Here is a 23,878-nt window from a genome sequence, read left to right on the forward strand (position 1 = left end):
CTCAAAAGACAAAGATCCGTTGAAGGTCACCGCAGATATGATTTTCAAAGCCAAGTAAATTCTTTTAAGTACAATAAATAACGGTAATCGGCTTAGCGAGATATGAGTCAATAGGCCATTACAACTACAAGTATTTTCTTGGATTGGCCAAAACAAGTGGGATGCCAGTCGCAGGGACCACGTAGGAGACAGATACCTGTTGGGTCCAGTAGTCTCAGGGTCCTCGCTGCACTTTTCTCCTTTACTGTAGTACAGCAAAGAAGTGGTCCTCTTACTGGGTATACAGAATACTGGAGAGATGTGTTGGGTGTTTCTGGGGTCATCTTGGTGAGTGTGAGGGGTCACCTCTGCCCTCAGGACTCGATCTCCCACAGTGCATCTGTGGAATCCAGTGCAAGCCCACTCACACTGGTCAACTGGCCTCCTGGTTACAGCATCTCAGCAGTTGCTTGCAGGAAAGCAAAACTTTTCTTTCTTGGACTAAGGTCCATTTTGTCTTTGGCCACAGGTCCCACATACCTGGGGAGACCTCTAGAAGGTCAGGACTCACCCAGCAGACACTTTGGTGTCCAGCTGCAGGTAGGCATTCCTGGGCAGCTAGGCTCTTGAGAGATGCAAGTTTCTTTAACCTTTTTGTGGTCCTGCAGCCTAACAGGAGGCTAGCCAACTAACCCATGGAGACACTTCTTTGGTCCTGGCACAAGGTGTTTTTATTTTTTTCCCGAGTGGGCACAGCAGGCAGAGTTTTTTTTGTGGGTCCCGTCAGTGGAACAGTTGCAGTCCAGTCTTTAATGCAGCCTCTCTTTGCTGGGTCCAGGGAGCAGCAGGGCAGTCTTTTTTTCCGTCTTCTTCCCAGTCTAGTAGTGACCTGAAGACTGTGTGTCTGGATTACCACTGTAATTCCATCCTAGCACAAATAAGTACTGCAGCTGACTAGTGACAGCTCACCTACTAGCCCTGTACCATATACTAGGGACTTACTGGTAAATAAAGTAAGCCAATCGGTATTAACCAATTGTACACAACTTGGAGGGTCAGAGCACATTCACTGGTGCCTGGAAGGCAGGGCCCAGTGCACTAAAGACTTGAAAAAGACCAATGGCATCAGTTCAGAATTTATAGAGTTGGGGGGGGGGGGGGTGGAGACCATACAGAACGAGGCACATTTTTTAATAATTATTGTGTGAACGTTCTAACCAGGCCACTTGTGCTGGTTGTCTAAATGGTCCTTTGGACTCTATTCCAGACATCTGCATCATTCACACACTAGCCACGTCTTGTAGTGGGGTACTGCTTTACAGTCTATGCAGGTCATGTTTATCTACAGTAACACATGCTACAAACTGAAAATGTTACTCTCGCTATAAGCAGTTGTTCATAACTACCAGCTATAGACTCCAGCGTGTCCATACTCCTCCCCTGAAGCATGTGGCTGTGAACACAGATTTTGTCCTATTTTCCATTTAACTTCCCTCACCCAATGCACATGTTCACCATGCTTTCTTTACTCAGCACTCCATAATACTCTCACACACTGTATGAAAAGCAGTCTAAAATGGAGTTGGTGGCCATGTACATTACCAACTAATAGATGAATCACAGCATCTAGTGAGTTGAACGGCTTCCTTCGAAGAAGAACTTGCAAATGTCTGAACCCAATTCTAGATTGTAGGAGTATGCAGAGCTTGTGAATTTACAACACTCCATGCCACGAACAGATGCTTACAGGGTAACATTTTTTCTTGGTGTATAGAGACAGCAGCATAAGTGGGTTATCCAATATTAATGATGAGTCAAAACATATTTTGAGAGGACCACATAATAGGATAAGAACAAGAGAACACTTCTCATTGTTGTTGAACATCAGAACAATGGGGGTCATTAAGACCCTGGCGGTAAATCCCGCCTACCGCCACATCAACGGCCTCCAAAAGACCATCACCGTGGCTACCTACAGTCCGCCAAATTATGACCGTAGCCGGACTTCCGCCAGAAGGCTGGCGGAATTCTGGCTACGGTCATGGCGGTGGACGGCGGTAAGATGGCGCTGGTGCCAGCAGCAGCGCCATGGCAGTAGAACGCCGCCGACCATATCATGCACATGATACAGCCTGCCGGTGTTCCGCTGGCGGATGCTGTTGCTGGCAGTAGCGCTGTGTTCCGTCTCCTGCCAGAGGACCCCCTGCAAGCAGGTAAGTCAGGTTCTCCGACAGGGGAGGGGGATGTTGTGTGTGTGTGGGGGTGTGTGTTAGTGTCTGTGTGCGTGCATGCGGGTATGGGGCGTGTGTAATGCGGGTGTGCATGAATGAATATGAGTGTGCGTGTATGTTGTGATGTGTAAATGCGTGTGTGCTTGTATGTATGTCAGTGTGTTTGGATATGTGTGTGCATGGATGTATGCATGCGTGGGTGAATGTGGTTGTGTGTATGTGTGTGTGTGTATGTGTATTTATGTTGGGGGGGATGTAAGAGGGGGTGGGGTAGGACTCTGGGGAGGGGGGGAGACCCCTATCAGTGCCAGGGAAGGAATTCCCTGGCATTGATAGTGCCTACCACCATGGTTTTCGTGGCGGTAAAAAAGCCATGGAAACCATGGCGGGGGCGGGGTCATATTATGTGGGCGGCCTAGTGACGGCTGCTGGGCTGGAGACTGCAGTCTCCAGCCCGGTGGTCGTTAACGCCGTAGCGGTCGGTGTGTTACATTGTCGGTTTGACTTTTGCCAAACCGCCAATGTCATAATATGGCGGTACTACCGCTACTATAGCACCGACCGCCACGGTCCTAATGAGGGCCAATATACTTAAGCTGCTTCCCAGGTGAAGTAGAGGCAAAACCAGAATATTGTCCATTTTTTATATCTGAAAAATGGAAAACAAGTAGTTCAAGATAGAAACTGGGGAAGGTAGTACTACATCGGATTTCTTTTCCTTTACTATGCACCTGTAGCATACAGTATTTCTATGTATCATATGCTTGATGAATGTAGGCATTTACAAGGAATATGGGAAGAAGAGCTACATGTATTGCTATCTGAACCACAGATTGTAGGGAGAGGGAAATGGATTTTGTCAAATGTACTTCATATAGGAAAGGTGATTGGCCTGTTGGTGACTCAACTTTTTCATTTCTTCTGCCTCCCCTAGCGCACCTTCTCTCTCAGGTTCTCAACTTTAACTAGCAGGGACATTTGCACATTGCTTATCTGTTAAATTTGGTTCTCTACTAGACCCTATCACCCCTCACGTTGAAAATGCGGCACCTTGCCTCATCCTGAAAGTGCTGCCCGGTTTGTCAGTATCATCTCATCTTCATTGGCTGCCCACTTGTAAACAATCCATCTCTAAAGTTCCTTGATTTGTACAGTTTGCTCTGAATAATTTTGGACTGGTCTATCTTAGGCAGTTGTTTCACCCCTTCTCCCCTATATGCTCTCTTCATTCAGCTATTACCAACCAGGAGGTGATCCCCCAGTTCAAATGTTGGGACATTGGCAGAAATTTGTCTCCCTCCTGACAGCTAAACACTGGAATTCTTATCACCCCATTTCAGGAATATAGCCTGCCCTATGTTCTTCAAGAATAAGTTGAAATACTGGATTTTGCTACTGGAATAATTGCAATGGTCAGAGTTTTTCTTATGCATAGCTCCACAATGCCCTTTTAGTTTACAGTTTTGCTTTAGAGGTTCAATTCATTCATTCATTCATCTGATTGCAGAAAGTGGTGGCAGACATCACCCTCATCAAGTGTGATGTTCAGAGCAAGAAGTCTGACATATAGCAATCACCAAGCAATTCAGTGAATCAGAAACGCTTAATTCCAAAGCTGGAGACCAAGTAGGGCATCGCTCAGGTGTCCCTAACACCAAATCTACTCAGGCCACCTGAGTACTGAGACGGCTACTTAGGGAATCCAACTGGACACCTGTAGGATGTTGCATTCCAAGAAACGTGATTATATTTTCCAATTCCCTAGGCATAGGGAACAGCGATGGGTTTATGAAATTGCGCACACTCCAATTTGGCCTCACTGAGAACATACCTTAGAGCCAGCTGACAAAGTATTAACATCAAATTAATCATTAGTCTGATATACATCTCCTGAAATGAATGGTACACCTAGGCAGCGCAGAAGGTCCCATGTCCATCTCATTCCTTTATATACCATGGTGTCAAAAAGCGCAAACCCTTAACAATAAGTATTAGCTACTCACATATACTTCACCATCACAGTAAGAAGGGAACGAATAACCCTTCATTAAACACAAGAAAGAAACTCCCAAATAATTATCAAAACGATATGGGAACCCCCAGTTCTGCCTCTGTAAGCCCATGACGCCCCAAAGATCTCTGTGCAATTACAGGCACCCACAAGGGATACCTACTTTTAGGGTCCTCGCGGACCCCACTTCGTTCCACGGGAGGCCGCCATCTTAGGGAAGTTAGCAGTCTAGTGTTGCACGCTTTAGCATGCCGAGATGCAAGAGCTGCTACACATTTAAACTCGGCTCCCATGTGAGCATTCAAGTTTCAGACCCCAGGGAGGATACCTTTAGCTACAGAGCGGATGTGTCGCTTCGAGGAAGTAAGTGCCTTTTGAACATTGTTTACATGACGCTACAGATACGGTAAGATGAATTGATTCTAAAACTTTGCCAAATCTTTAGTGTGGCTACAAGCACACCCCGGAGGAGCTATGATATGAGAATCCAAATACACCGAGTGGGTTACGCATGCACCACATTTGTGCTGTTCGGTGTGTTTCACATGTTTACATGTTTATTACGTCTTGTACTGTTGATTGTGAGAGTACTTTAGTCTCTCAGTCCTGATATTCACGAGTGCCGTTTCCCACGATTGGGGTGCCGTTTGCAAATAGGTGGCACCACACCCACAAACAACATATACAGCGGCCCATTACAATGGGGGCTATGATAACTATGCCTCTCTTGTGTTTCCACAGGTATCAATGACGGACACCATAAACAATAGGTATCATCTTATGACACCAGATTAGTAAGCTGAATTGCACCATATCACAGAGCATGTATTATTTATGCTTTCATTAGAGATAGTCAAACAAGGAGTGACACCCAGGAGTCCACCTTGGTCCTGAAGAGGAGCCTAGGGGTAAGGCTCCGAAACATGTAGTCTAGGAAGTCAGGCACATTACATCCCTGCCTCCAAGAGATCTATTAAATCATTAAAATTACTAGGAGACAGGTATTTTTTAACTCACCCAATACTCCACCACTCCTATCCCTCTTGTGATTCACATTGACAAGACTACATCAGTGCTTCAACATATCCTGTAGTTCGTAGCACGCCCGCTCTGTAGCGGACTGGGAAGAATCCCAATGATGAAGCATGCCACTAAGGAGTAACCTTGGTGGGTGAGGGTTTTTCTCACATAAAAATCCTTTTTCCTATCCATCCTGTGATACTTCTTTTATTTGGGCCTCTTTTGTAATGTTATATAGGCTATAAGGAGAACAGACCCAGACCCACAGCCTCCTTCTCCCTCTTTTTGTTTGCACAACAGAACCTAACCACATTTCTGAGAAGTTCCTTGCCTTTTTTCTCCGCCGTTATTGTGCTCAAGGGTTTAGTTGCCATTCGGATTTTAAGGTATCCTTAAACCATGTTGATTTGTCCACACTCTGGCTGGAACAAGTTGAATCTATTGTGGGACCATTAGCACCGAAAGCTACAAATTCAATTTAAACCCTGAAGAGAGGCACCAGACTTCAATGGGTTTGTATCAGAATTCTGTTTACAATTTTGAGACACACTCTTACCTTGGTTCAGAAAGCAGCATAATTCCTTCCTGAACTATGGGTTACTTCCTGACTCTATGTGCCAGGCTGTCATTTATCTAATGCCTTTGATTGTTGGAGCTACTGTCTCATACCCTTGCTCAACGTAGACCTGCTGGTTCTCACAGATACTATATCTGCCAGAATCCAGCTTTAAATTTGACACACAATTCACCCTGATAAGATGGATTACAAACCAAAAGATAATTTACTGATCATTTGTAACACCTCATACATCTTAGAAATATAGTTCCGAGGATAGGAAATGGCTCACCCCATTTTTTGGTTGATATTAAGAAAGCAACATGGAATAGTCCTAGCTGCATCACTATAGAGAAGATTGGTAATCGAGGATAGTGACCACCTAGATTGTGCCACAACCCTTCATCCTGGAGGGAGGGACGGGGCAAGGCTGTCTTCTTTCATCCTAGCAGTCAGACCTTTTGTTATCGCATATGACATATGGAGACCATAAACAGTATCTTTTGAGCATAGCTTGGAGCAAATGTCGCTGACATCCTTTTCATGTTTGGGACACCTGTGGCGCACCAACCATGCTTCTTGCCGATCTCTAGACAGTTAAGCCTAAAAAAAGAAAACCTCCTTTTCCTCTCAAAGGAGCCAGGGTTCCTCACTCTGTGATCCTCAATATGATAGCATTGTGAGTGGCTTTGTTTTGTTATATTTGGGAGTTTTTGATGCCACGTCGATGAGCAGTTTGAGCGCAAAATTCAACAGACTGTTGGAGAAGATAGATTGTGACATCAGCTTTTGGAGATCCTTGCCATTATCACTTACAGCAAAGCTATCCCTTTTTTAAAATGGTTTATCTGCTGCAGATAAAGTACCTCCTAGACGTTATCCGCCTGCTAGGTTGCAAGAAAATGTTCTCACTAGCACAAAGATCTTGTGGATGGCTAGAAGGCCCATTCTACAACTGAACAACCTATTGTATGAATATATGTGCTAGCACACTCCTTGCATCATTGAACAGAGGCATGGACACTCTTAAAGGTGTGGTGATGCATGATTTTTATTTCGACCATTATGGACTGAGTGGTGGCAGAAATAAAAGACCTGCACAGCAACCTCTGAAAAGTGCCGGCAAGACTGCTCAAAGCTGTGAGTAGTATGCTGATCTGATCTGATCTGTGACTGGGGGTGAGTGTTTGAAAAGTTTCAGCACTCCGTCCATCATCCTTTTGTGTTGCTAAAGTCACCCTAAGTGGGAGGCGTATGTCCAGACATGGGTCCCGTGCTCACTGTGCCATTGGATTCAAACTAGCCTGGCTGATGAAGGGTGATGCACCGAAACAGGCCCCAGGATGCTTGTTTCTGGTCCACGAAGGACCTGGCCTGGCAGTTCGGGCTGGACTCATCCCATGTAGGACAGTGTCAACACTGATTTGCATATGGCTGGGTCCAAACTGGGGTGGCATGGTGAGCATAAGAACAATTAATTAAACCCAGATCTGCAGCGGGGTGAGTGTTTGAAAAGTTTCAGCACTCCGTCCATCATCCTTTTGTGTTGCGATCTGTATGGGAGGAACACCCTTTTTGCTTTGGTGTGTGCTGGATATTTGAACATGTCTGCACTATTTGTACAGTGCAAACCTAAACAAAAGGTAGCAGAGTGGTCAGGGTCAAAGGCAAGTATACTATTAGTGAGTGATAAGATAAGAGGTAGCTGGGTTGGGGGGCCAGTACTTGGGACCTCTTCCTGTATGATTACCCACTCCTTCCCAGGTTTTTGGACTGATCCTGCTGGTATTTCGGCTCTGTAGTGCTCTGTGCCCTGCTGTCCAGGCCTGAGTGCCTGTGCTCTGACCCCAAGTGCCTGTGCAGTGACAGAGTACAATGGCTAATACCTTATTGGCTCATTTAACCTACATATATATCACTAGTATAGGGTACACGACCTACCCAGAGCTAGTGAGCTAAGCTAGTAGTGGACTGCAGCACTTAATTGCGCCACCACTATAGTGACAAGGTGAAAATATGACTGTACACCTGCCTCTGCAGCCTAGTTGGGCAGCTTTAAACCTGTCAACTAGACATGGGGAAAAAAACAAAAAAAACATTAAAACCTTTTTCCAGGTCACATCCTTCCTTTTTAATATTAATAAGCCACTCCTAGAGAAGGCCTCGGTATCCCACCTGACTGGGTGCTTAATATTAAAACATGTTCTTTTTGTGCTCAACATGCCCTGGCAGTGAAAATACAAAATTGCTGTTTCCACTGTAGGTAGGCCCGTGGTCCCATGAACTAACATGGAGTTTTACTAGCCACCACACTAAGTACTAACTTTTATTTAGGATCACCAAAGATATTACTCTAAGGTATCAAATTGACTGTTACATTAAACCTGATTCATTGCCGAGTCCAGGCTTAAGGTAACTTGTAACAGAAATGTGACCTTAGAAAGGTCCACTTTGTTGCCCAAACCTTCAATAATTCTTCCTGTTTATCTACAGCAGTTGTCTCCTGAGACAATATTCTGCTGTCCCCATCCCCCTCCCTCACTCCTCAGCTCCCACCCAGGACGTTTGAAGTGCTCCCAGGAACAGGGAACAAAGAGAATTGCTGAAGGGAAGGGATGTGACCTTCTGCAGCAGGATGGCTACCAGGCAGTGGCGAGAGATGGCCCAGTTTCACAGAGGGTACCGCTTCAGTGAAGCAAATTGTAAGCTCACCTTTGCCTGCCCTCATCCTTTGTGTAGGCATACAGGTTGACATCTCCTTTAAAGGGGGAACACCAGTTGCAAAACTGATTTCTGAGTAGGACTGGCTCATTATGCTGGGCACACCACAGGAGTCTGCACAGGGCACCTCACAGGGGAAGAACACTTGCAGCATCTTGGTTTCAGGTAGGGAGAGTATCCTGGGGTTGTTTGGTTACCAAACCCCCAGGATATGATGTAATGTGGGGACGTAGCCTTGTGGGAACTACTGCCCTGTTGGCTGGTACGACCTCCCCTCCCACAGATGAGACGATGGCATTAAAAGTTGCACCCTAGACCCACAGTTCTCAGGTGACTGCTGGACTGGCATTAAGGCAGAATGAGGACTGCAGAGCTGATCCCTGAACCTAGCAAAGAGAGTCTGCACTGAAGAAGGAATACACCTGCTGCACTCAAGGGACTGGCAAAGAGAACTGTCTGCTGCACCCACTTGTGGAAGAAGAGCTCTACTTGTGCTCAGAACGTAAGGGAGGCTGTCCGGCTTCTCTCTGGGCCCAGCAGCGATAGGCTCCACTTGCTGAACCCAAGGATCCCAGAAATAGGACTTACCCTGCAGTGGCCACTTGTGGAAACAGGATCCACTTGTGCCAGAACAGTAGTGACTGCAAGGGCTAGATGGTTGAACTGCACTTTCAGTGGAAAAAGGGAAATTGCTTGGGCCGGTCTGGTTACCAGCTTTGGTAAAGATTCATGCTGGGGAAAACAAATGCTAAGATTGGAGAGTGAAGAAAATGCATTGTTTTCCATTTTAACTCCCATAAGATATACTGCTTGTGCCTACAGCAAACACCAATGAGCGCCAGTCTTGTGATAGAGTAGAAAATGTGAAATGTGGGTTTATTCTCTTTCCGTATAAAAGTTGAAAAAGTTGCTGAGTGGGCTTCAAAGGGTGTGGTAGAGAAGGGCTTAGAAATGTTCTTTTCCAATCATTTTGATATGTGTGTCTTTTTTTTTTTTTTTTTTTTAACTGCAAGTTGCACACTCGGGGGTGGGGGACTCGGTGGGGGGAATTCCACTGCCATTAATGTCCCAGGGAGTGCGGAGTGCAAGGGCACACTCGGAGGCATGGAAAATGCCCTAAAAAACAGAAAAAAGTCTCACTGTTAAAGAAACTTGAGATTGAGTGGCTGATAGTTTGTGAAGAGCAAAAACGCACTTTTTTGTGCTTAAAGGGCTGATTTTCATTAAAACCATGTTTTTTTACTAAAATAAAATTTTGTCTCCTCCTCACATGACTCCGTCGTGACCAACAGCACACGTCAAAGGTCATTCTCAGTGGGTGTTAATTGCTTATAGCGAATTGGCACAGACCGTATGGTAACCTCCCATTCACACGCGTTTGGGCTTGCTAAGTCGGGGTTGCCCACTTGTTGTGCATCGGGCGCAACGCTTGGCTGCTGTCCAGGTCGTATAGCCAACAACTGCTGTGTTGCGCAGTGGATGGTGGCCTGTTGCAGAAGGTTTGGCTGTATGGCCTTAGCTCTTGGTAAATGGCTGTGCATAGTGGGGAATGACTGCACGGTGTAATTTCTGTGGAGAACAGTGAAAATAATACATGCTGTAACTTGCGCCATTTGCCTTGCTTGAAACAACAAATTGCTGACTATGCAGAAACAAAAAAGCTAATAAGGCAGATATATTGTGTAACATGGTATGTGTTGTGTGCGTTGCTAACAATAACTGGGACATTTTTGTAGTTTTGAGCATTTGAGCCAAAACCATACTGAGTTGCCTGACATTTTTTTAAATGTATTTAGTTTTTTTATGGTTTAGTCCCCTTGGTGGGGGAACAATCTGCTAAATGTGGTGAGGGTACTAGAAGGGAGTTTGTCTTTGCATCATTGTTTCTGGGCACACGCAGCTCAAGAATGTAGGGGGGCCTGGTGCTTACTTGTGGGCCACCTCATTGATATGCAGGTGATGTTATGAGTGAGACACAGACACACACACACACACACACACACTCTCTCTCTCTCTCACAATCCCTTCCTCTCTCTCTCCCACCCACACTCCTTCTCTCTCTCTTTCCCTCTCCTCCTTCGTCTCCCTCTCCTAGATTTCTCTTTTTACGCCTAGTAGAACAATCCAGTCAGTGTGTGGATCTTTTCTGGGGCAGAGGGACCCACATCTGTGCCCCAACAAGAAGCCAGAGGCTGTTTGGATGTTAGCTTAGGCTAAGCCAAAATCCAGACAGCTTCTGGCTCCTTGCTGTGGCACAGACAGGTAGCTAAGAAGAAGTCCAAACAGTGTGTGTATCCTTGCTGGGGCACAGATTTGCAGCTCCTTCATCACGCTATGTCATAGGTCTGTGACCCAGCAAGGTGCCATGTGGTGTTTCGATTTTTTTCTAAAGCTAAGGAGAGACACATTACCCATGTTTGTGTGTTATACATAAATACAATATGTGGGGGCAAGTATATGTGAAATCATAGCATTAGTAACAGTCACACACCAGGAGCACTTGTGGCAAATGCTGTTAACTCCAAGGTATTTTAGTTCTCATATTTGCCAGCCACTCGAAGTGACCATGTCAGTTTTAGCACAGATCATTTAACAAAAATCCTCTTTATTTTGCAAACCTAAATTAGTGCATATTATTCTTAGCCATCCGGTCCTGAAGTTGGATATTTAACATTTTCATGTGTTCTTCCCTTTTTCACCCAGAATCCATTCTTCACCCCCCACCACTTCCCCAAAAGGGCTGGAAATCCGGAATAAATCAAGAGCCCGTCCTGCTTTAATGGCAGCGACACGCCCAACAAGAGCCATCCTCCCTGCACCTGTCTATTCCAGCCGAGAACTCCTTTCTGACAACCTGACCCAGAAGCCAGCTGTGCTAAAAAACAGTAAGACTAGAGTCTCACGCACTCTTTATTTTTTTGTATCAGAAGCTAGAAGCAGCAAAAAAGAAGCAACCCTTCCCTTTGTGAAACTGGGTAATTGTATGCACAGATTCATGACTCTGAAGAGTCGGACTCAGTCACATACTAGGTTAATGTAATTTGACTGGTTCTTCCTGTTCTCTGTTGTGTTTAGATCACACTACTATATTTCACTTTCTGCTGTATAGTTATTTTCTGTGAAGTTAATCACTGCTTATCAGATAGATTTTGATTGACGTCTCTGAAAGAAAGAATACATTTGGATTGCACGTTTCATATAAGCCTTATGAAGAAAGTTGGGCAAGATTTGTTTTCTGCCAGAGAATTGAAACATTAAGAACAGTTTAAGACCTTCTTCCAAATTCTCGGTTACTCTCCTTCAGAAATGCACAGATTTACCATATTTATATCTGCTAATTTGTGGCTTGTTAAGTGTGAAAAGTGTTGAAAAGCTCCTTAGGATTTTGGGGTGAGACAGGAGATATCAAAGAGAAAGTAAGGTGAACCGTTCCTATTGCAGATGGTCACATCAGTGTTGTTTATGGACTTTTGAGGAGTTTGTGGTTAATCAAGAAGAGAAAGGCAAGTGACATTTCATCCTTCCGATAACTTAATTTCTCTAGTTTTATATTTTATATTACAGATATGCATTCCCATGTCCGTGCTACTGGACTGAAGCTCAGCACACTGAAACAGCTGGGTCATTTGGTACAGCTGCCACCAAGGCCGGAAGAGAAGAAAGTCAGTATTTAAGCGTATTATCAATTTCCTTCATCATATTGTTCTTGATAATTGCCTTCTTGGCCCATCTGATCCATGTAAAACTCACATTATTTTTATTTGAACTGACCTTATGGGCTTGCTTATTGTTACTTGACAATTTAGTCCTTTGCATGTAAGCAGCTAGTCACGGAGGGATGCCATGTCTGTTTTATTGACTATGATTTTAAAATATTTTTCTCTGAGCTGTCAGTTATAACCCTGAAGACAAAGGAGTGATGTTGAGACCTTCCTGTATGAAAGCCCCTTCCTCTTTGCACTTGTGTTAGCTTGTAAGATTGGCCTGATGTATGGGGCAAAAGACAAAAGGCCTTTGGTTCACATTTGCACCATCTCAAGAGATAAAAAGCAGAAATTAGTTAACCTTTCTAAAATGTTAAGTTTTTAAGTGGCAGCAATTCAGTGTGAGCTGCTTGCTTGTACGGTGCCTATGCCTTCTGCTCTTTCTCCCTTAGTGGACAGTGGTGCCTTGAATTTGCAATGTGAACCTAATAATTTTTTATTCCTCTTCTTCTGCCGGGTTCAGGTTGTCACTGTGAACAGAGTTTCTACACCTCCTCCAAGGGTCCTGGAAGTGAAGCCACATGTTTTTCCTTCATACAAGTACAGCGGCGCTATAACTCTGGTACTCTTTTCTCCTCTTAATTGTCCTCAATGTGCCTCTCCTGTTTTTGATCCACTGTTTTGATATCTGTTTCTGTTACTCTGTTGGGATCCCTTTGTTCATCCTTCAGGTAAGACTGCAGGATTCAATTCGAGGTAAGAGGTAAATTCGCTATTGCCAAAAATCATTTGGGGTCAGATGTAACAAAAATCCAATTTGCGATTTGCAAATTGCGAGTCCTTCCGCCTCGCAATTTGCAACTCGCAAATTGGTATGCAGAACGGTGTCTCAGACACCGTTTGCGAGTCGCTATGGGGTCGCAAAGACCCACCTCATTAATATTAATGAGGTGGGTCGCAAATTGCGTCCCCATAGCGTCTATGGGCACTCGCAAACATGGAGGCCTGCTGTAGTCAGCAGACCTCCATGTTCGTGACTGCTTGAAAACGAGCTGCACTTAAAAAAAAATCCGAAACCTTTATTTTCTGTATTTTTTCAGGGCAGGTAGTGGTCCCTTGGACCACTACCTGCCCTGAAAAAATAATTTGTGGTCCATTCACAAAGGGGAAGGGGTCCCATGGGGACCCCTTCCAATTTGCGAGTGGGTTACCATCCACTTCAAGTGGATGGTAACTGCGACACCATTTGCGGTCGCAAATGGTATTGCATACCACTGCGAATCGCAAATAGGAAGGGAACACCCCTTCCTATTTGCGATTCGGAAATGCATTTTGCGAGTCGGTCCCGACTCGCAAAATGCATTTCTGCATTGTAAACACGCATTTGCGAGTCGCAAACGGCAAATTTTGACGTTTGCGAGTCGCAAAGTGTTTTCTGCATCTGGCCCTTGGTGTTTTGTCAGCCCACTTCTTGGTTCCCATGCCTCAGTTAGAGTTGGGCGAACTGTTATGTTTCTGAGTGCGAAGCCTCAGCCAGTTGTGCATCTGAAGCACCTCCATGGCGAGCTAGCCAGTGGAGGCTCTCTACCTCTGACTTTATTTATTTATTTTGTGGGGTACTTGTACTGAAGTTATAGGGTTACCCTGCTGTTCCAAATGAAGAACATGGATACATGTTAAATACAATAGAATGTAGGGCCAATGGGAGCAATGCCAATTATCCATCAAGTAAGTGCTTCAGCATCATACTTCAAAGTGAAATTATTAACGTGTACTTGAAAACCTTTTTACTTTAGCGTCACAATAACAACATAGCATAATATTCGTAGCATATGTTTGCCGTAGATACATACAATTAGCATACTCCTGCCATCTATTGTTGGGCTTGGATGCTTGCAACTTGTGTTTCTTTAAAGAAGCCTTTCGAGTCGCAGGGTGTTGTGACTCCTCCTTTAGTCTGTATTGCGCATTGTCATTGGCTCCTTTGCTAGATTGTTTCCCCCCCCCCCCCCCTTCAAGGACTACGAACCTCCTGCTTGAACCTGGGCCCAGTTTGATTTTAAATCTCTTTTCTGCCACCGCCTTCCTACACTCCGCAAGCTCAGAGGTATGGAAAATCCGACTTTCAACTTCTGCCCCAAGTGCCACGCCAAGTACTCGAAGCAGGATCAGCACTCTGCAAACTCTGCAGGGCCGTGTAAGGCATCCCTGGCCTTTCGATTAAAGAAAATGCTTTATCAGCGGAGAGAACATTGTTGGGCATACTCTACCTTGCTGACTCAGCAGGTTTATGATGTGCCTAGTATCTTCAGGGGCAGCTGATGGAACAGAAGGAGGACCTCTAGGACGCTGAGGCACAGGACATGCTTATGGGTATTCCCATAGTGCTCGCCAGTATCTGTGACGACTCCGACCCTGATCAATCTACATCACAAGGGGACATGACCACACTGGCGAAAGCCATAACACCCCAACTAAACCATCCAATATTTGCTCATGCTCAAAGGAATGCTTAACCACACACAGGAAATGTATAAGCAACCAGTCCAGAGTAGTCACCCCAAAAGTGGACAAAAGGTATAAGCCCTGTCCTTCTGACCTCATGTACAAGGGCCAAGTTTCCCCCTGATTCTTTGGTAGTTTACACTGCCAAGAAGAGAACTAATTCCCAAGTGTAGGAAGTTGGCTCTGTATGCACTATTTCAAAGTAAGGAATAGTATGTACAGAGTCCAAGGGTTCCCCTTAGAGGTAAGATAGTGGCAAAAAGAGATAATACTAATGCTCTATTTTGTGGTAGTGTGGTCGAGCAGTAGGCTTATCAAAGGAGTAGTGTTAAGCATTTGTTGTATACACACAAGCAATAAATGAGGAACACACACTCAGAGACAATTCCAGGCCAATAGGTTTTTGTATAGAAAAATATATTTTCTTAGTTTATTTTTAGGAACCACAGGTTCAAGTTTTACATGTAATACTTCAAATGAAAGGTATTGCAGGTAGGTACTTTAGGAACTTTGAATAATCAAAATAGCATACACAGTTTTCAAATAAATCACATATAGCTATTTTAAAACTAGACACAGTGCAATTTTCACAGTTCCTGGGGGGAGTAAGAGTTTGTTAGTTTTTGCAGGTAAGTAAACCACCTACGGGGTTCAAGTTTGGGTCCAAAGTAGCCCACCGTTGGGGGTTCAGAGAAACCCCAAAGTTACCACACCAGCAGCTCAGGGCCGGTCAGGTGCAGAGGTCAAAGTGGTGCCCAAAACGCTTAGGCTTCAATGGAGAAGGGGGTGCCCCGGTTCCAGTCTGCCAGCAGGTAAGTACCCACGTCTTCCGAGGGCAGACCAGGGGGGTTTTGTAGGGCACCGGGGGGGACAAAAGTTAGCACAGAAAGTACACCCTCAGCAGCACGGGGGCGGCCGGGTCTAGTGTGCAAACCCGCGTCTGGTTTGCAATGGAGTTCAATGGGAGACCAAGGGGTCTCTTCAGCGATGCAGGCAGGCAAGGGGGGGGCTCCTCGGGGTAGCCACCACCTGGGCAAGGGAGAGGGCCTCCTGGGGGTCACTCCTGCACTGGAGTTCCGATCTTTCAGGTCCTGGGGGCTGCGGGTGCAGAGTCTTTACCAGGCGTCGGGATCTGGGAAGCAGGCAGTCGCGGTCAGGGGGAGCCTCGGGATTCCCTCTGCAGGCGTCGCTGTGGGGGCTCAGGGGAGGCAACTCTGGCTACTCACGGTCTCGCAGTCGCCAGGGAGTCCTCCCTGAAGTGTTGTTTCTCCACAAGTCGAGCCGGGGGCGTCTGGTGCAGAGTAGCAAGTCTCACGCTTCCGGCGGGAAACACAGTTGTTTTAAAGTTGCTCCTTTGAAACAAAGTTGCAGTCTTGGGTGAACAGGGCCGCTGTCCTCAGGAGTTTCTTGGTCCTTCTAGAGCAGGGCAGTCCTCTGAGGATTCAGAGGTCGCTGGTCCCTGGGGAAAGCGTTGCCGGAGCAGTGTCTTTAGAAGGGGGAGACAGGCCGGTAGAGCTGGGGCCAAAGCAGTTAGTGTCTCCGTCTTCTCTGCAGGGTTTTTCAGCTTAGCAGTCCTCTTCTTCTTAGGTTGCAGGAATCTGAGTTCCTATGTTCTGGGGAGCCCCTAAATATTGAATTTAGGGGTGTGTTTAGGTCTGGGAGGGCAGTAGCCAATGGGTACTGTCCTTGAGGGTGGCTACACCCTCTTTGTGCCTCCTCCCTGAGGGGAGGGGGGCACATCCCTATTCCTTTTGGGGGAATCCTCCATCTGCAAGATGGAGGATTTCTAAAAGTCAGAGTCACCTCAGCTCAGGACACCTTAGGGCTGTCCTGACTGGCCAGTGACTCCTCCTTGTTTTTCTCATTATCTCTCCTGGACTTGCCGCCAAATGTGGGGGCTGTGTCCAGGGGGCGGGCATCTCCACTAGCTGGAGTGCCCTGGGGCATTGTAACACGAAGCCTTAGCCTTTGAGGCTCAATGCTAGGTGTTACAGTTCCTGCAGGGGGAGGTGTGAAGCACCTCCACCCAGAGCAGGCTTTTGTTTCTGTCTTCAGAGAGCACAAAGGCCCTCACCACATGGGGTCAGAAACTCGTCTCTCAGCAGCAGGCTGGCACAGACCAGTCCGTCCTGCACTGAACAATTGGGTAAAATACAGGGGGCATCTCTAAGATGCATTCTGTGTGCATTTTTTTATAAATCCAACACTGGCATCAGTGTGGGTTTATTATTCTGAGAAGTTTGATACTAAACTTCCCAGTATTCAGTGTAGCCATTATGGAGCTGTGGAGTTCGTTTTTGACAGACTCCCAGACCATATACTCTTATGGCTACCCTGCACTTACAATGTCTAAGGTTTTGCTTAGACACTGTAGGGGCATAGTGCTCATGCACATATGCCCTCACCTGTGGTATAGTGCACCCTGCCTTAGGGCTGTAAGGCCTGCTAGAGGGGTGACTTACCTATGCCACATGCAGTGTGAGGTTGGCATGGCATCCTGAGGGGAGTGCCATGTCGACTTAGTCACTTTCTCCCCACCAGCACACACAAGCTGGCAAGCAGTGTGTCTGTGCTGAGTGAGGGGTCCCTAGGGTGGCATAAGACATGCTGCAGCCCTTAGAGACCTTCCCTGGCATCAGGGCCCTTGGTACTAGGGGGTACCAGTTACAAGGGACTTACCTGGGTGCCAGGGTTGTGCCAATTGTGGAAACAATGGTATATTTTAGGTGAAAGAACACTGGTGCTGGGGCCTGGTTAGCAGGGTCCCAGCACACTTCTCAGTCAAATCAGTATCAGGCAAAAAGTGGGGGGTAACTGCAACAGGGAGCCATTTCTTTACACCAAGGCATGGGGGATGCTCCCCCAACAGTTAAAGAAAACAAGAAGTATAGTGCAGCAGGCAAACGTGTTGCGGCTCAACTAGTGAAGGAAGAAAAAATTATTCCCAGTGCCACTATACAATGCACACTAGATACAAGCATTATCATTAGGCACCACGCATGGCTTAGAGATTCTGGCTTCAAACCTGATGTCCAGCAACATCTACTTAATCTACCTTTCGATGGCGAACATTTGCTTGGACCACAGGCAGATGGATTGTTGGAAAAAATAAAGACACAGACACCTCCAAAGCCATGGGTGCACTACAAACTTTCCAGCATAAGAACTCCTTTCAGAGAGGTCAATATAGAAGTGCCTCAAGACCAGGCACCTCTACAGACACAGGCAGCACTCAAAAGCAGCAAAGTTCTTACTTCTTACCAGTCCCAGTACAACAGAGGGATGTACTATAAGTCACAGTGTGAAAATAACAGGGTAAAGGCCAAAGTACGGGCTCCAAAACCATAAACCCCCATCAACATTTTTACCCACTAAGCCTCCCCCTTCAGCATTACATAGTGGTAGGGGAACAGCTACAACTTTATTATAATCACTGGGCACACATTACAACTGATCAGATGGTTCTTTCCATCATAAAGGACTGATCATGCCTGGAACTTACCACTCCCCCACCCATAATACCACGACAAACAGAAAACGTCACCACAACACCTTACACTCCGACAAGAGAAAGTCCAAGCTCTGCTTCAAAAAGGGGCTAAAGAACTCGTCCTAAGAAAACACTGAGGACATAGAGTGTACTCCCTATACTTCCTCAAAAAAAGGATGTGACTTTAAGGCCGTTTTTAGACTTCAAGCCTCTCAGCAGATACATCTTATCAGACCATTTTCATATGGTGACGTTACAGGAGGTCACACAATTGCTACAGCAAGGAGTTTTCATGACAGCCATCATATTCATAGATGCCTACTTTCGCATTCCAATACACCCAGCTCATCATCGCTATCTCCATTTTCAAGTAAATGGACAGCACTATCAGTGTAAGCTGTTGCCTTTTGGAGTAACTACTGCACCAATAGTTTTCACAAAATACCTTGCAGTGGTAGTGGTGCGTCTCAGAAGGGAGGGCGGGCATACATGTGTTCCCATATCTGGACGATTGGCTAATCAAAAGTGCCAGCAACCAACAATGCTTGCAAGATACTCAAACAGTAATCAGCTTTCTACACAAATTAGGCTTCACCCTCAATATGACAAAATCTCACCAGCAACTCCTCGGAGTGCAGCTATTCTTAGGTGCAGTGTTAAACTTGGTAACAGCCAAAGCCTATCCCAGTCCATGAAGACTGAAAAAGTTGCAGTTAATATTACCTCTTTTCCAACCACATTGTCAGGTCACATTCAAAACGGGCATGAGCTTTCTCTGCATGATGGAGTCGTGTATCTCCATAGTGCCACATGCACATCTACATTTGTGGCCCCTCCAATGCACCCTTCAAGCACAATGGTCTCAAGAGGAGTGGCATCTACAGGAGTTAGTGTTGGTTGGGCCTGGAAACCATCGCCCTCTGCTGTGGTTGAAAAGCAACAATTTGTTGCAGGGTCGGCCCTTCAGAGCTCCAATTCCACAAATCACCTTTACGACAGATGCATCACCACAGGATTGGGGTTCACAAATACAGGATGTCACAGTATCCGACCTCTGGACACCAACTCCAAAACACTTTTACATCAATCATCTAGACCTTATTGCCGTTCAGCTAGCTCTGAAAGCGTCTTAGCAACACCTTCAGAACAAGGTTGTGCTCATTCGTACCGACAGTATGACTTTGATGTATTTATTCAAAAACAGGGGCACACATTTCACACAGCTCTCACAAATGGCAGAACAGACACTGCACTGGGCCATACATCACAAAATCCACCTCCTAAAAGAATCCTTACCAGGGGTGGACTGCGACTTTGCAGATATGCTCAGCAGCATGCATCAGCAGGTACACAAGGGGGAAATAGATGCAACACTCCTTCACTCATACTTCCAACAGTGGAGAACCCTGGAGATAGACCTCTTTGCAACACAGCAGAATGCAAAATGACAAAACTTCACCTCCAGATTCCTTCACACACAATCCCAAGGCATTGCAGTATGGATAACTGGTCAGGGAAATTTGCTTAAGTTTTTCCACCTCTTTCACTAATTCCTTACGTAGTTCAAAAACGGACACAAAAATCGCTCTCTAATCCTGATAAGATCCATCATGAGTCGACAGGCATGGTTCGCAGCCCTGCTACATTCAGTGTTAGTTTTGCATGAGAAGCTACCTATATGGACCAGGAACAGGGAAAGGTACTACATACAAATCCCAAACAGTTGAATCTGGTGATTTGGCTCCTGAGGTCCTAGAATTTCGACACCTTAATCTTTGACAAGAATGTATGGACATTCTAAAAAAAGCACACAAACCAACTTTGCATCCTGTTATGCAGATAAATGGAAAAGATGTGTACATGACTGTTTAGCCAAGCAACTCCAACCACTCTCACCTATGGTGCAAGACCTCATGGGTTATCTTTTCCATTTACAACAAACATGCCTTGCATATACCTCTGTTAGATTACACTTAGCAGCACTAGCTGCTTAAATGCAGAAGAGACAGTTTATGTCACTCTTTGAAGTTGCAGTAATCAAGGCATTTATGGAAGGACTCCAGAAAGTAATTCCACCTTCTATCCTACCAGTCTGCAACCTCAATATTGTCCTTTCCAGACTCATGGCGCACCTTTTCAACCACTACATTACTTACGTGGAAGGTAGTCTTTTTCGTAGGTATCAAATCTCTCAGACAAATAAGTCAACTCCAAGCGCTTACTTTGGAAGAAACCTTTTTTTCCTAAAACTACTCAACTTCATTAGTACTTGGTATTAATCCAAAGCTCCTTCCCAAAGTAGTCTCTGCTTTCCATGTCAGTCAAACAATAGAGCTACCACTGTTCTTCTTAAAACCAGGTTCAGTAGCTGCAAGGGCTCTGCACATGCTCGATGTTGAGAGATCATTAATGTATTACATTGAGAGAACTAAGGTTTTTCATAAAACACAACAATGTTTTGTTGCATTTTCAAACCCCCAGAAAGGGTACCCTATATCCCTAAATATAAGCTTTCATGTATACCTAATTTTTCTTAAACCAAACGTAGCCTTGAAGTTATGTATTTAAACAATGTAAAACCAAAAAAAAGGCAATCAGTCATCTCATGTCCATTTCCAACTGATCTTCATTGTGTTATCTGTGGTTTAGCTAGAACAAGGGCCAAAGGGATTGATGAAAGAACAAAGTACATAGTATGTGAATCTCAAAGGGCAAACGTTATTATCTGCAGCTAGTTTTTTCCAAGATGAAGTTTTCAACCAAGTAGCTGATCTAAACAGTGAGGTGAATGTATTTGCACCGTATTAGTATGCCCACTCAAACTGCATGCATGCATACGTTCGAGAATACGAATGTACATTGAGCACCCAGCAGCACATAACCACTAGAATTCAGGTAAGTTCACTTTGAAAAAGCAAATTAAGTTTTAAAGGCACTCTTGAGGGCTGGCACTGGGTTCACACACAGTGAGATCAGATAAATAATGGTCAACATTGATGAAACTGTATTGAGCCATAATAATGAAATTAAGATTTTTCACGTGAGAATGAACAATGACAGAATTTGTTTTTGTCTGTCTAACAAAAAGAGTGAGCCACTTATGGTGTTTTAAGCTGATTTGACTCCTGCGGTTCTTGCTGCTATAATAAAACCACAAGGTGCTGTAAAAGCAGCAGAAACTATCACTTCAATTAATTGGATTGGTGTATCAATAAGTTATAATGACATAGTACAGAGCAGAAACTTGGTAGCCGCTCATGCTGCAACAATCTGACAGCACACCACTTCCAAGCCGCTTTACCTGGAAAGGATTTACAATTGCTGCTCTTGAAAAGTTTGAAAACAGCTCTTGTTTGTGTGGAACATCCAGCACACATGATACTGCCATTGTGCTTTTTCAAGACTGTTTCAATGCGGTAGCTGCTAAAAAAGAAACTATATCAGCTGTAGGCATAAACAAACAAAGCTGCAAACTTATAATCCAACCTCCTTGCAAACGTGTACAAAATCACTACAAGCCATCAATTTGTCCAAGTCTACCAGAAAGTTTCAAATTACCTGAGGACATGGACCTTGTTCTACCTGATGCTGCGGTCCGCATAGCTGATTTAACTGAATTTATCATATTGCTTATTCAGTGCGGACTGAAGAATGAAGAAAAGCCAGTTCTTTTGTGGTCTGGAATTCATGCTCTGATCTCCCAAAATACTGTCCCACTGAAGAAGGTTGGGTTTTTACCAGGAATACCATCTTCAGTCACAAACTACGCAACAGTATACACAGCTCTAAAAACAATTCCAAAATGTGTGAAGACCAGCTTATCCTGCTGATTGTTTTGCAATGAAGATATTTTCTGTATTGTAGCTAGCATTTTTACGAGCAATCCAGTAGAATTTGATGATCTTTATCCAATGATTGGCGTTGTCCACTTGCCAAAAGTTGTGTTGCGGTGTGCAGGAAGTTACCTCAGTGGATGTGGCATAGACGATGCACTTATTAGGCAGAAATCTTTGGAAGCAAAACTGTCCAGTCAGTATTGAGCGGAACTCATTATATTAGTTCATTACAAGGTATGCTCAGCATATCTGAGTCTATAGAAACATTGTGTTGCAATGCTTTCTGGAACTAGAATGACAAATTAGGTTTTGCATAACTTATCTCACAAGTGAACAAGGCATACAGTGCACTTAGTCGAAAAGACATAATGCGAAGCCAGGCAGTGTTCAAAACACAGTTCAAAATCAGAAAACGTTGAAAAGGGAAAAACTAGGTACATGCTGAGTGGGAAGATGATTGGGAGCTGCACGGGAAAACTGTGGAGTCACTGATTCCTGTGTTTTGTGGATTCAGTTAGATAAACTACCTGAGAGATCAGTTGTGGTATTTGTAAAGAAGCTAGCGGTGGAAGAAGCTATACCTGTACAGAAAATTCATCCAGAAATTTTGTGGTGAAAGACAGAGAGGAAAGGTTCAATGCTTTGGCTCCAGATATGAAACTGGAACAGACAATCCAGAGATCACAGAAAAGCTCCAAGGGAATTATTAGTCAGACATGTAAAAGTGAATATGTTGCTCAATGGCAGCTAGTTCACCATGAAGTCCTTTCTATTTACAATGTTTTCAGAGAGATGACAAATTCAAAATTAATGGGCCATCTTGAAACTGTTTCTCACCATGAATTTGTGGGAAAGAGAGGGGTACGTTTTAAAAAACATGTTGACAGCCGCCTTCGTTTCATGCAGCAGCAAGAAAACCCTTTGAAAAGACTGAGCCTTGGCGACAACACAACTTCGGGATCAAACAGTATGTGGATAACGATATAAAGACATGTCTACTAATTTATCAAGGGCATTCTGACTCATGATCTTTGTCCAACAAATGCTTTATTTAATGGAGATGCTGAACCATACCAGTGAAGCACAAACTCGTACAAGAGCTGGAAAAAAAACCTTTCACCTGAAGAATTTCAATTCGAAAAGGTGTCCTCATTGAAAACTGCTATTGCTGTCACAATTGCAAATGGCCAAGGTTCCACCCATGCAAAACTTCAGAGAGGTCGTTCAGACTGTTTTAAGGATATCAAAGTCAGTGTGTATCTTGCAAGAACTGCACATTGTCTTTGACAGTTATCTTGAACTATCAAAGAATGTGAGGGAATCAGACAAATGTCTACAAGTGGAACAATTGACCTTGTCTGCTGCAAAAATTCAACACCTGTACCAGTGCAACTCGATAAATTCTTATCAACATCGAACAAGATGAACTTGGAGATATTAACTTACAAAACATTGCTGATGCTTCAGTGAACACTGAATTTCCAAGTGGAATGATTGTCAATGAGGAGTTTATGCCTGCAGAGATGTATTCAAAAGATGCAGCCCATATTGTTCAAGGACTTGAAGCTGACCTTCATGTTGTGTCACATGTGAACTGGGCTCTTTGAAATGGTTCCAATCGAGTCACTGTACTTACAAATGACACAGATGTTACTATTGTGCTTCTTAGATTTGTTGCAATGTTCATAAGTCAAGGATTGTCAGAGTTATGGATACGTTATGTAACAGACGAGAAAAGTCATTAATCATCTTCATATTCTGTACAAGAAACATGACCCAGAGATGCCCAATGTTTTTATCAAGGCACATTGGGGGTCATTCTGAC

At 44.7% G+C, this 23,878-nt stretch overlaps 1 protein-coding gene across 5 annotated transcripts in view; it reads left to right on the plus strand.

Moving 5' to 3' along the window:
* The window catches only part of HMGXB3 (HMG-box containing 3), a 330,748-nt gene that overhangs the window by 142,939 nt on the left and 163,931 nt on the right, over nucleotides 1-23,878 (plus strand). For all 5 annotated transcript variants that reach the window (XM_069199526.1, XM_069199525.1, XM_069199522.1 and 2 more), the window contains exons 8-10: nucleotides 11,222-11,403; nucleotides 12,083-12,180; nucleotides 12,746-12,844. In XM_069199526.1, the coding sequence (XP_069055627.1) occupies nucleotides 11,222-11,403; nucleotides 12,083-12,180; nucleotides 12,746-12,844 (379 nt within the window). The remainder of the gene's footprint in view (nucleotides 1-11,221; nucleotides 11,404-12,082; nucleotides 12,181-12,745; nucleotides 12,845-23,878) is intronic.

The sequence above is a fragment of the Pleurodeles waltl genome, chromosome 7 (genome assembly GCF_031143425.1).
Source record: "Pleurodeles waltl isolate 20211129_DDA chromosome 7, aPleWal1.hap1.20221129, whole genome shotgun sequence".
Taxonomy (NCBI): domain Eukaryota; kingdom Metazoa; phylum Chordata; class Amphibia; order Caudata; family Salamandridae; genus Pleurodeles; species Pleurodeles waltl.